This window comes from Aquila chrysaetos, chromosome 1 (genome assembly GCF_900496995.4).
Source record: "Aquila chrysaetos chrysaetos chromosome 1, bAquChr1.4, whole genome shotgun sequence".
Lineage (NCBI taxonomy): Eukaryota > Metazoa > Chordata > Aves > Accipitriformes > Accipitridae > Aquila > Aquila chrysaetos.
This window is the reverse complement of record NC_044004.1, coordinates 47,506,230-47,520,534: the sequence shown is the minus strand read 5'-3', so window position 1 is coordinate 47,520,534 and position 14,305 is coordinate 47,506,230. Positions and strand designations below refer to the sequence as shown.

Below are 14,305 nucleotides of genomic sequence, written 5' to 3'. Positions count from 1 at the left end.
TTCAGTAAATAGCAAAACTTCCAATGAGTCAAATGAGAATAAGATTAAGCTGTTACTGTATTTCATATGTTTGCATAATAAAATGGTGGTTCTTGCAAATATTTCCAATGACTATTTCAGGTACTGAAACGCCAGCTCTGCTCAGGAAAATTCTGAAATGGGCTTTGTCTGTTTTCCGTGTTTCAGAGAGAATGAACTGAGGCACTTCTAGTTTTCAGGGCAAGGCATTTCACAGTATCTCCAAGAAAGGATGCTTGATGAAAAGGTGAAAGAGCTTGGGGAAAAAAAATCCCAATACTGGTTTATGTAATAGATTCAGCTAGATGATCTACAACATTTTTAGTGTGCCTTAATATAGAGAGCAGCAAAAGTCTTTATGTGTTTGAGCCTTTTCTGATTTATAAAGCATTAGAGGGTACATGCGATACTGTAACAAATTGGCAGTGTTTGTCTGAAACACAGAAGATTTCTGTAGATTTGTGGTCCTTTAGGGGACGAAGCCTAGTAAGCTCAGAGGACTTTGTGAAACATTGCTTCTAGCCAGGTGGAAAGCAAGGGAGAAAGACTGCGCTAGTGGTGAGGATCTAGTTCACAGGCAGAACAGTTCCAAAATAAGAACCTCGGAAGAGCCAAGACTGGGGAAAACCTGTGAGCTGAAATTTTCAGGTTTGCCTCACTGACGAGTGAGCCAGAATAAATGAGATTTTGATTCCATGCTGATGACTTTGTTTCAGAGGAAGTTGGAGAACTCATTTGCTGTTGGTCAGACACTGTAAATTTGTCATTTTAGATGCATCGTCCTTGTTCTGTGGTTTATATTACTGTCAGTGAGCTTCAGATCAGGCCTTGTTCTCCAAAGGGAAATGTTTTTAAACAGTACTCAGTGTAATTAAGTATTTTGTCATACACAGGTATTATGCAGAATTTCTGTTTGTTTCTTGTAGTAAACCTAAGTAAATTTCTACATTGGAACTGACATTAAATATGTGATCAGAAGAGCTGATTTCAGCTTTGTTGCATGGGTCATGAATTCAAGTGAAAGAATACACACCTGTGCTTTAGTGGTGGCTTGCCACCTAGGATGAGCCATATGGTTAAATAAGTGTTATGGAACAAACTAGGTGGCATGCCACAGCTGAGATCTAGGCATGCCCTTCACTTCACTGCTTTGCATGCCATCTGCTACAAAATGCTGTATTTTGTTGTATTACATGCTGATCAGGTGTATTTATAGAAGCTATTTTAAAAGCCTGATGCTGTATGTGTTAGAATGCTGTATGTGCAAAAACGGATTACTCTAGGCAGAGTGAGATACTAGATTACCCTGAACAAAGTTATCGTAATACAGGTAGCATTTCAGTTAAATACAGTAAGTGTAGCTAATAGAGATAAATAATATTTTTAATAATCATCATTTGGAATAATCTAAATGTTGTTTCCTGATCTAACTACGGAAAAATACCAAAACAAGCAAGCATACAACCCACTAAACCATATTATCCAAAATTTGAAATAGCTAATGAATTTCAAGTAGGGGAAACACTAGAACGCATATTCTCCGCTTTGATATTAGGATAGAGCAAAAAGTCTTAGCTGTTTAACTTGAACTTCAGCAGTTGATCCAGCTGTTGTTTCTTAGTTATGAAATTTGTGGTCTTTATCAATGAAAGAATAATGCCTGTGTCATTCAAAACTTTATCATTCTGATATTTCTATGAGGAGGCAAGAAATATTTTCAGTCTACAAATAAAACCAGTTTGATTTGCCAGAAGTAACAGAGGATGTTAGTGAGCTGAGGTACAGTAATTTTTTAAACTGTAGGAGCTCGGTTGTGTTTTATAGCTCTGAAGTCTAATTATTCAAGACTGGACTAGTCTTGCTGCAGTGCACGGTAACCACTTCAGCTGGCTTGTGCTAGAAATTTTAAATAGCCACTTGTCAGTATAACAAATCAGTCTACAAGATCTACAGCATGATTTACTGTATTTTCGCAGTGTCTGGTGTTCACTTCATGAAACAGACACCCAAATCATGACACTTGTTTGAAAGTCATGAGTTTTTAAAAATAATAGGAAAGAGGAGAGGTAGTATTTCTTTGGGAAGTGATGCATTTAGGATTATTTCTATCAATTAGGCCTTCAAACAAAACACCAAACCAGACACTAATGGTAGGACTGTGCAAGATGTCAACATGGGTAAACAGAGAGTAAACAGAATATCTTCTGGTTTTTGATTTGGGTTTTTTTTCGTGGGAGCTGGTGTAACCTGTTCATGTATGAGTGTGAAAAATTAAGTACCTGTTAAGAACAGGGAGTTAAAGAAGACTTGAAGCTTAATACTTTTGTTCTTGGGGTAGACTCCTCTTTAGAATGTTGTCAGTGAAAGAACCTGAAATACTCAATTGGCACTAAATCTACGCAGCCCGACATAACCAGTTCTAGTAGTATGCCATCATATCAAATTTTACTTCTGTCCGAATGGAAATATATTTTCATACCTGCTGAAAATACATGGGTACCTCCACTTGAGTGATTCAGTTTGGATTAAGAAATGATTCTTTTGAAGGAAACTTCATAATCAACCCTGACGCTGCTGCTTGGTTCTTATTATGGAGTGGTTTAGGAGCACAAGGAACACATTCTTTTTGAATTAAACTCAACTGGAAGATGTGTGTCTGGAGTTCCACCTATGCACTCAAACTGCTAGTGAGCACTTAGTCCACGGGGATGACCTGAAGTTAGCCCAGAGTAAACCCCCTGAAACCCATATATTCAGTCTTCAATACCAGCTTACCATTCTACAGATGTGCTCCTAGGGCAGCGCACTGCTTGCTAACATAGACATAGTTAAAGGCACAGTATGAGTGACCAGAGCAGCAGTGTATGCTATGAATAGGCCTCCCAAGTGGCTGAGGCATTCAGACCAGATCCTTAATCTGGCCTTTTGATGTGCAGTGCAGGTGGTAATTTTTTTTTTTCTAATGGCAGTAATCTATTTCTAGGGGGCTTATCATTGGCTGCTTTAAGCTGATGCCTCTCCCTAAACCTGCAGTTTTCTGGAAGGACACTATACTAAAAACTTTTTTCTGAAGTTTGATAGAAAGGAGAAGTAGATTTTGAAATGCATCAAGTTGTTAAAGACTAAAGGAGCTAACAAAGGAGAGGCAAGGAATATAAATTTTCTTTCTGTGCTTGCAATGAGTGCTCATTTTACTTTATCATTTTAAAGCTTTCCATGCTGTTTTATTTTTTAATAACTTCTTCTCTTAATTAAAAAAGTCATACAATGAGGACAATAAGCTGTTCACTAGGGTGTCCTAATTAAGAGGATTTTACTGCTTTTCTGATTTGTATTACTAATAATGTTTATTGAATAGTATTTGAATACTTCACAAATAAATAATGTTTCTGTTACTTCTACAGTCATTGAAAAAATAGGGCATGCAGATAGGAAGGTGTATGATGTAAGTATTAGATCATTTGTAAATACAAATAAAGCCCGGCAATTAGGTTAACAGCTGATTATCCCAATGACTGTCATAAAACCGTAAGATGTTACAGGAAATCAGACTATGTCTAGAAGTGCAGGCTAAAAAGCCACCAAAAAATCACGTGTAAGTATAAGCCACCCTTTGCTGTGGGTCAGTGGTTTAGGTTGGACCAATGCTGGGTGGAAGTTGTTACAGGTGGAAGAGGCCCATCATTTTTCCTATGAGGGGTAGAAGCTGTTAGACCCAAGACAGTGTAAGAAATGGAGATCTTGTCTTGCTTATTGTTACATTTAATCATTAGTTTGTGTAAGATATTCCTTTCTGCAGAGGCACATTTCTGCCAAAATTTTTAGTTGGATGATTTATTTTAAAATCAGGTTCAGCCATCTGGAGGGATTGAGACCTTAGGATAGGTATGATAGCTTGTTGCAGTACAGCTGCATGTAACAGTGCTAGCTGTGCTGAAGTGGCAAAGTGTAGGCTGGACTGTGTTGGGTGAATGAAGTAGACTCCCACTTGCATCATTTCAGAGAGAGATATGTAAGCAATAAATGCCTAGGACTAAACATCTGGCTTTCTCAGAATAATGTGTATGGCAGGTCACAAATGACCAGTTGGAAAATAACAGTTTGTTCCTTTAAAAGTGTAGTATGAAGTCTTCTGAGAGTAACAGATCACTTAAATATTTTCTACTGTACCTTCTCTGCCTCAGGAAATCCTCTTTATTCCTTACATCAGTTTCCTTAAGATTTATTCCAATTTTTTTTAAATATTTTTGAGTCAGCCCCAGAGTCTTTTCTCATAGCTATCCCTATCCTTCTAACAGAGAAACTTGGTGCTGAAACCGTGTTTCCTTTTAGATGGTGTAAGGTCTTCTCAGGCAGTGTTAGACAATTGGTTCAGGAGTGATTGTTGGCCCTTCTAGCTCAAGAAAAGAAAAAGAAGTTTCATAAATTGAATCCCAGTCTGCCCACATTTTAACAAAAAGTAGTTGTACCTACCAAGTTAATTTTATCTCTTTCCAAATCCTTTTACAAGTTTTCAAATACACAGTTCTACACAATGATGATTTCTTGGGAACTGGAAGATGAATAGTTTAATGACATGTAGAAAAGGGATGCTTCCAGCAGTGCTGATTAAGGGGAAGAGGAGATGCTGAGCATTCTGTTGTATATAACATTTCTGGTTTGAAAAGTTTGTGAAAATGGTCATGCTAAAAATGGAGACCCACAGTTTTATTTGGGATAAATTATATTGGCGTCGTTAAATTCAGTAGAATTATGCTGATTGCACAAACTAAGAGCCTGGTCCTGAAAGAGCTGACTTCTTCATGACTTGCAGCGTGGCTCTGAAAAGCCAGTAGTGTCTTCTTAGATTTGATTACCTGCTTCTACATCTAAGAGGTAATAGTTTGTTGGACACTCACAATTCTGTGTTACTGCAAGGCTGTAATTGTTGGGAAAGGTACAAACACAGTCAGAAAGCCAAAGAAGCAGATTTGCAAGGTGAGTTCTTATATTTGAAGGAAATAAATGAGTGAAATTTTATGTAATTAAATGGAAATAGCATGGTTTTTATTTGGGGTGGTGGGAAGAGAGGAAGAAGAGAGGCAGGGGGAGAGAAGCTTCCTGAAGAATGTCCTGATTTTGGAGACAGGTTTTTTTTGAGACGAGATAAAGTTATATTTCTGTTATTTAACAGAGTTGCCAGGCCACTGGGTGGTTCAGGAAGCATTTATCTCCTTCAGCTGGCAGTAATGGGGATTTAGACAAATACACTAGGATCGTAACAGTTTTGGGAAGAGCTGTGTAAGAATTGTGTGGAATATGGGCAGGTTTTTTTCATGAGAAGACTTGCATTGCATTTTAATTTTATTACAGGAATCTTGTTTTATTTGTAAAAGCATAATTGTTTTAATATGATTCTTTCAGCGGTGTTGGCAATGATTTCATTTGCATCATGGTAATTGTCCTAGCAATGAAAAAGATTTTCAAATGCTTACAGTACACAGCCAAGCAATATGTAATTGAATGCAACTGTCATTGAAACAAACTGTTTTTCTGACCTGTTGTTTCAATCTGAACATGATGTTTATTTACCACCTTCATTATTGCAGCATTAGCATATAGCGAAGCTGTGCCATATCATCATGTACTTTCCTAACAGATGGCCACTAACTTCTTGAAGGCTTTTTTGTACTTCCTTAAAATATCCCATATTGGCACAAAGTTCTTTCCTCAGTGGGAGGTATGATTGACTGGTTGAAATAGATTAATCTGCCTCTCCTCTGGTCTTTGAGCTTGTTTCGTACTGCAGCAATCCAGGTTTTGACTCTAATTTTGCACAATGATCAAAGCCACTTTTGCTAATAACATGGTGTGGAAAGTTCCATTCAGTCGCATAATCTGTGAACAAACAGTTCAGGTCATAGCACTAGCTGAAGACCACACTTCTGCCAGAAAAGGTGAAAAAACATCCTTTGTACCTGCTCCACCATAATTGTCCTCTAGAGACATTCCAGCCTCGGGATTCAAATTTTGCTTTCTTCCCTCTCTGAGGCTGTGAGAATTTCTGTACTCGTCTCTGTGCAAAACTGAGGCCCCCTTTCTGTTAGGGATTGTTTGTTTGCTAACTGCCTGGCTGTTGCTCTAAGTTGTGTTTTGTGTTTTTACGCTGAATGTACAGGTGAGGAACTCATCACTGAAGTATTTATGAGGTCCACTTCATTCTTTGTTTTTGTATGTGAGCTCAATATTCTATGCTTATCATTCCCAGTGAGGTCTGTTTCTTTACCACGAGATATATATGCAGAATCTGCAAAGAGGAAAATACACAGTTTAGATCAGTATTGAATGGCTATAATTCCAGGCATTCAGATTTTCTTAAATGCTCAAAATAAGATAAAAATCCACATTTTTTGGCACTGGAATTAAAAATTGCAAAAAGAGACAAAAAGGAAGGTCTTTTCCATGTAATTCAGTGTGTTTTGTTATCCAGTATTGCATATACTTTAGTTCTGATTGCCATTGATGTTTTAATTGGCATTGATTTGCCTCTCAGCTTTGATAAAGGGTATCTTGTGATTTTAAAATGCCAGCCTTTATTTGGTTTCTGTGTCCATATTTTATCCATGTTTTATTGAATCCTAGCATGAAGCTTTAGTCTGTTGTCTTATCCTTCAGTTCTTATGCTCTTCTTTGATCCTTGGGGAACTGTTTTTTCCTAATTTTAGTTAGCTTACCATGGCCCTAGAAAAAGTAACTTCATCTCAAGTTGTGCTGTTTAAACACATACTCCTTCATGGTTCTAAGTAACACTTTGGATGCACTTGCATGATTCCTTATGCCTTATTCACTCTTCCTGAAGAGAAGTTTACCCCTCACATCTAGAATGTAGTAGTATAATCTGAATGGGTAAAACAGACCATGCCGATTATATATAACGTTACTACAAAAAAAATTCTTTAGTCTATAAAAGTGTATACAATATGCTTGCTGCTATGTTGCAATTTTCTTAATGGCTTTGGAAGCAATCCATACTGGTTTTTATTTTCATAATGATTTTCTGATGCAGTTTCAATCATATGTAAATTCTTTTGGCAGCTGTGGTTCTTGCTTATTTTTTTGCTACTTTTCTTCCATCTATTGTTTGTGGTTTCTTTCTACTGTCTGCTTGTTCTTAATGTCGCCTTTCAGAAGCTGAAATTACCAACTGGGCATTTGGTTTCCGCGTCTTGTTCCTGGCTACTTCCGACTCCTCTATCAACTTTACAGACCAACGAGCTTTTCCTTTGTGTTTTGGTCCTCTTTTGCAGAGGCAGTGCTTGATTCTTTCTTTACACTTGTGCCGTATTTTCTTTCTCTTAGAAGTAAGAGAATGATTATTCTATTGGGTGTGATTAAATAATGTGCACTGAGGACTTATTTCCTTACGTTAATATTAAAACAGTTTTGTTAGCAAGTTAGTGTAATAAAATAACATAAAAAGCCACATAAATACTAGACAGCATTTAAAATATAAGCACTTATTGGCAAATACTTTCTCAGTCATTTTAAATTTTCATCTTTGGACAGAAACCAAGTATCAAAACTCTCCTATAAATAAAAATATAGAAATACTTGGAAGAGTTAGAAGAATGTTACGAGTCATAATAACACTTTTTTGGAAACTTATCTATATGCAGATACTACTAGACATTTGTTTCAGTAAGTTAAATAAGCATTTTGCTAACCTTCTTTTTCCAATTTAATTGTCCCTGAATGTACACAATGATTAGGTTCGTTACTCTCCCTTTGGAAAGGAAATCTTGGCTTCGGAAGAGTTGATCAGGAACAGTTTCTAAGCATATGTATTCAAATGCAACTATTTCTAAGTGATTTTATACCTCTAAAGATTCAGTTCTTCATTCATGGAAATGAATATCATTCCTAAACTGGCATCACTTCATTGTGTAATGCTAAGTGTATTTGTAATATTTTTATATTTTGAATTTTCAAATGTACTCTTAAGTTGGTACTTTTTGAGTCTTAGGTATAAGATGATATGCCTCACAGAAATATTTTCTATATGATGAGAGGCACAGAATGCATGTTGTTGTATTTCTTTGTTTCTGGAGAACTGGTTATGGCCACAGGGCTAAATATCAGGTTATCCTGCCTATGGAGTTCATTGACAAAACAGGATAGTGAAATGGAGAAAGTGTGAAAGAGAGAAAGGTATGAGTGCATCATGGTAAAAAGGAGGTCTAAGAAGAAACAGATGTAGTTACAGTGGAAGAGTCAATAAATGAGCAAGTAGTTTTGGTCCTCCTTTGACAAGGCACCTCTTTCTCATTGCAGGCTTAAGCCTAATTTTGTTGTTGAACAAATCTGGGCCCTCGCTTTTGGAAGAAAAGACTAGGACACATTTTCGGTGTTCTGGAACACAAGGGCAAACTAGGTTTTTGCCTGGCTATGTAAGTAGAAGAACAAGGAGAAGTCAAATATAAAGTACTTAATTCTTAACTATAACAAAACCTTCTGGGCGTTTTTTCTCAGGTACCTTTAGTTATTTACCATTTCCTGGAATTCCCAGGTATTTGCCATTCTAGGCAAGTCTCTCTAGAAAAGTGATCACAAAGTGTGCTTACTGTATTCTTGCCCTCTTGTTGCTAAGTAGGCCATTGACTATTTCTAGAAAGGACAACAAACCCAAAGAAAAACAAGTCATGTAGAAGAGCTTGAAAGAAATTAATCCTGGCAGTTGCTTCTAATGTCTTTAATAAAATAGATCTTTCATGTTTCAATGGTTTATGAGTCCTAATTGTCATAATTTTTTTAATCTAATAACTGTGAACAGCTTGTGATTCACCAGTATAAAACTAATGTCTCCTAGCAATAACAACATGACTGTAGACTTAGTCTAAGGTGGGAATCCTGCCAAAACCAATTACACTTTCTGCATTACCCACTGGATCACCATTATATATTTGGAAATACCATCCCTTCTTTTCTCTCCTGCTTCTGAGAGACCGAATGCCTCAGAACAATTGCATGCATTTGTCTCAAGACAAAGTCTAAATGCTTATATTTAGCAAGTTTTTATTACATGACATAGGTGCCTTCCCACTTACCTGTAGAGGAATTTCACAAACAAAAGCATAGCACTGAGGTTCTTCAGTGTACAACTGTGACACTGATCCCTGCTGATGAAAATGTATTTTTACCTAGATTAAAGTTGATCCTGATTTTCTGGCTGACCCAGATAGTGTAGTATTTTCTAATGTGTGTTATGTCCTTACTTTCAAGATTTGTGTTAGAAAGAGTTTTTATCTCACATCCAGGGGGCCCTGGTTGAATTAAATGAGAGTTTATATCTTTGTGGCAGGTTTCATAATACTTTTAAAAATAAAAAAATGCTTTTGCTTTTATCATATTATTTGTTGGGATTGTGTACGCATGTGTGTGGAATTCAGCTTTTAAGATGCAGTTCCTGTTAGTAGCTAGAACTGCAGTGACTTGACTTACCCAGCTAGAGGTAGTGCTTTTTACTTGTCTCTCACTTTGTGTAGGAGAGAAGATCAAAATTCCAGTTTTACCCACCTTCCCCAGAAGAAGACACATACATGTAAGGACTGATGATTTACCAGGTGTAAAGATTACTGAATGGAGAGCCGTTAATCCAAAAGAACTGGTTTGATCAGCAGGCACTAAGTGAAGAGAGATGGTATGAGTTTGTGCCATGTCAGGGAGGACGGACATTCAATTTGAAAGAACAGTTGTCTTCTGAAGAGAGAGGACTGGATGCATGTTTGTATCGCTGAAGGGGTTCAGAACTCCTACAGCCATTCAAGCACTGGGTGGAAGGTGGAATAACACCTTTTACCCTGTCTTGGGTTGACCCCAGCCAGCAGACAGGCACCCACACAGCTACGCACTCGGTCCCCCCTGCCCTCAGTGGACAGAGGAGAGAATAGGAAGAGCAAGAATGAGAAAACTTGTGGGTCAAGATAAAGACAGTTTAATAACCAAAGGAAAGACAAAAAACAGGTGATGCAAAGGCAATCACTCACCCCTTCCCACAAGCAGACCAATGCCCACCCAGGCTCCAAGCAACAGTCACCTTGTAAGACAGAGCCCCCCACCCTCTTCATCCTCCACCACAGTTTTACGGCTGATCATGATGTTACATGACATGGAATATCACTTTGACTGATTTGGGCCAACTGGTCTGCCTGTGTCCCTTCCTAACTTCTTGCCCACCCTGGCCTACTCACTGGAATGGGCAGAGGGAAAAAGAGAACACTGGTGTGTTAGCAGCGCTGCTTTGGCCATAAATCCAAAACACAGCACCATGCGGGCTGCTGTGTAGAAAGTGAATGCCAAGCCAGCCAGACCCAGTACATGCCCACCTTTAAATAATCCCAGTTCATGTTTGAAGCCTAGCATAAGTAATCTGGGCTCTTTTTATTTGCCATCACAAATAATTGTGATGATTTTGGGGGGATTTTTTTTTAATTTTTCCAAGTGTAGTATTTTTTTAAGTGGAAGTTGAGATCTATTTAGTTGCATGAGTTCAGGAGCCAGGACAGAGCCTCAACTAAAACTTCCCGACAGCACAGGCAGATTGAACTTCATTAAACTTCATTACCCCAAAGATGTTTAGCTGAGGCCTGAGAGGTCCAGATCTCTCCAGTGTCAGGAAGGGGAGGGAAGGATGGGGGAGGAACCGAGACAGAGACTGGAGTACAGTGCTCTGAAGACCCAGGCTTTCCTCTATGAGGGATGACAGTGGTGCTTCTGAGAATGCACCACTTATGGTTTTCAAATTTTCTGGTGCAGGCACCTGGCCCTGGTTGTTGGCTGTTGTGGGCAGCATTATTTCATCTATGCCTAAAATCATTGACTGGCAATTGAAGAAAAGCAGTAAGTGTGACAGGAGATGTGATAGCATCCTAGGAGTCAGCAATACTGGCATAAAACTTTTTTATTTTTCAGTGATCCTGCAATGACGCTGTTGTTGTCTCTGTCACCTTATATGCAGCATTAAAATGCTTTAATACAGAAGATCACAGTAGTGTGCCAGTAACAATCTTTTGCAGACTTGTTGCCCAGGGATCCAAATGTAAACTGGTGCTTTATTTTAATGTGCATTTTTGAAGGTGGATTACGAGACATTAACACCTTTTTTGTAGCAAGTTCAGAAAGTATCTAGGCTTCGCTGCCGATGGGAAGCAGTTGTTCATGAGTGTGTGGGGAGGTAGTGAGTTGGTTTCCTCTCAGTGAGAGCATGGTGATTTGGAATAGAACAAGGAGTTCCAGTAACTTAAACAGAAGCGCTGTTCAGATAATTCACAGCCTTTTTCAGAAACCTTTGTTCAACATGAGCAGTGTTGTACCCTTAATACACTTGAGATAAATATTGGAACTTTACATAATGATTTGCAGTTGGAACGGAAGAGGTCTGAGCATCTTGTTATCCTAGCCCTGGAAAATCTGCAGCATCCTTTTGCAAAGGGGTGTTACTCATCAAGTTTTTTAATCACTTGTATTCTCTCACCTAAGGTGAAATTCTCTCCTAATTAAAGTTAACAGGTGATAACTTTTGAAACTGGTAGACTCAGAATTTCATGTATACTGTTTAGCTGCTTTTAACTGGAGTATAGGAATAATTAGAGTATGAGAGATGACTGTGGTAGCATAGATAGGCAAAGCCATGAAAAGAGAATAGCAATGAATAACAGGCATAAAGGGATGATATTTGTTTTTTTTAAATTACAGATGTGATAACTTTAAAAGAGAAAATATTGTATTAATGTTAATTAAAATCTGAGAAATTTTAAAAATAAGTCAACCCATTTTTGCCCTTATGTGAATTATATTAAAGGATTAGTGCACTAAATAGCTGGGCAAAATTAGTTTCAATTACACTGTGATTTCAGTCTGGAAGCAGGTCAGGTGTAGCAGGGATTGCAATGAGGCTGACTAGATGTTTTATCTAGAAGGATCTCTCTTGTTCAAGGTGACTGTGTGCAAACCAAAGAATGCATAGGTGATAAATGAGAATTAATCAGAGATGAACATTTCCTTACTGTATGCTGGTTTTAGAACTTAGGCACTAGTATAGTCTGCAGTGTCAAAGAAGGGAATAACCCAGAAGAACTAGCTCTTTTACAGCAGCTGGTCAGTAGCATTCATCAACTGGCTTGAATTGTCTCCAGTGATAAAAAGTGAATAATCAGCATGTTATTTACACCTATGAGGTTATTCTTTCTGCAGCATGACCGCAAGTGTCATCTAGAAGGACCAGCTTTTGCTGAGTCCTGCAAAGCAGGAATTAAAACAACGCCTTAAAATGTAAGGCTTTTAAAGCAAATCAGCTTCTTACTTTTCTGCTGTTAATAGATTTGCTTCTAGTTTTGGCTTTATATTTCCCCAAATGGAAAGTTATTTTGGGTATTTTGCAAAAAGCTCAGTGAGTCTTGACCTCAGGGCCAATTTATTTTTTTAACAGGACAAAAAATAATTTTTTCCCATAATACTATGTGTGGTCATAATGACTCATTTTATAAATTACAGCTGCCATTGATGTTTGCATCACTATTGTTTACAGTATAAACTGAATTTAAGAATAGCTTGGTGAGTTTTATTTCTAAACTAATTGTCTAGGAATGTGAACCACATCTCTGATTTTTTTGTTGCTGTTTCTAGCGGAAGCTTTATATTACTGATTAATAGTACTAACAAATAGTAATCTCTATAGCAGAGTATTACTGTTTTCTCTTGGTATTTATGTGATCAGACATTTTCATTATTTCTCATAAATATATACATGATAGAGTTTTCAATATTTATTTTTTTTTTAAATTCTGCCACCTAATTGTTTTTCTTTCTCCCTCCTAGTCTGCTCCCAGTTTTCAAGAGGAGTCTTTGCTATTTTTGGATTCTATGACAAGAAGTCTGTAAATACCATAACATCGTTCTGTGGGACTCTTCATGTCTCCTTCATAACTCCCAGCTTCCCAACAGATGGAACACATCCCTTTGTCATTCAGATGAGACCTGACCTCAAGGGAGCTCTTCTTAGCTTGATCGAATACTATCAGTGGACCAAGTTTGCATATTTGTATGATAGCGACAGAGGTAAGGTGTGGTACTTTTTATCTGCATGCTATTTGCTAGATGTATCTCACTGAAATGCTGAATTAGTATTAGAAGAGTAAACGAGGAAAGAAATATTCACCTGCAGCAAGTGTAAGTGTAAGCTTAAATTTAGAAATGAGCTTTCGGGACAGAAAGAAAATTGTTTAAATGAGAATGAAATTATTACAGTATGTATTAATAGAATTGCAAGCATGTGCTGATAAGCAATGTGAGATTAATTGCACGTTGTGAAACAGTTCCTATGAAAAGTTTTCTCTCTTTTTTTAAAGAATCATCTAAGGAGAAAAAAACCCATCTGAGCATGAAGGGCAATCTGCTACCACAGATTCATTCCACACATGCAAAATCGATAGTTGGGCACCAAGCAAGCAAGAATCTTGGAAGCAGTCCCTTCTTCTTTGGAGACTGCTTTTGATAAATACTCGAGTTCCTCTCCTCTGTTGAGCTTAGATTTTTTGTTTGTTTGTTTGTTGTTGATAAACCCAAATCCACTGCTTGTGAGCAATTTACTCCACGATACAGCCTTCTCAAGTCCTATGCCCTTTTATGGCTGTAGTAATAATAATAATAATATAACAGTTTATGAACTGGGAAAAAATAATTTGCAAATTGTGGTATATCAGTTAGTTTTCTGAGAAGAAGGACCAATATACAGAAGTTGGGTTTTTTGACTGCCCGTTCTTGAATTCCGTCCTTGTAATTCTGTTTTCAGGTTCTCCTCACCTAGTAGTCCTTGGCTAACTTTTTTCTATTCTTACCTTCTCCTGTTCCCTTTTAAAAAGGCTATTTTGTGGCTCACCTGCATGTTCATTGGTCAGAGTTGAATATTAAGTGCACATTAAACAGTAAGATGCCACTAGATTTAAAGAATGGTTATACTACACCATGGTTTGTTGAGTAATGTGGTGACATTAGATTCTCTGCATTCTCATGCCATTTTACACATTATGTTGTTCAGAAGCTGAAGGGACCTCCTCAAGACAGTTCTTTATCACTGTTGTAAGCACTCACGTTAGAAAAACTAATACTGGTATGTAGCCTCCAACAGTAATGTCATGTGGGATGATGAACCCTAAGCCCATTTCTCTGGCAGATCCTTTTCAAATTCACATTAGAATCAGAAACATTCACTGCATTTTTAGAAAGGACAGATGTAAAACTACTTGCTTAGCCA

At 37.6% G+C, this 14,305-nt stretch overlaps 1 protein-coding gene across 10 annotated transcripts in view; it reads left to right on the top strand.

Annotated features, from left to right (window-relative positions):
* Positions 1 to 14,305, top strand: part of GRIA2 (glutamate ionotropic receptor AMPA type subunit 2) — a 97,693-nt gene that overhangs the window by 29,392 nt on the left and 53,996 nt on the right. For all 10 annotated transcript variants that reach the window (XR_003926695.1, XM_030037363.1, XM_030037012.1 and 7 more), the window contains exon 3: positions 12,871 to 13,110. Coding sequence is in view for 9 of the 10 variants with exons in the window: in XM_030037363.1 (XP_029893223.1) it covers positions 12,871 to 13,110 (240 nt within the window). In the remaining variant the exon portion in view is untranslated. The remainder of the gene's footprint in view (positions 1 to 12,870; positions 13,111 to 14,305) is intronic.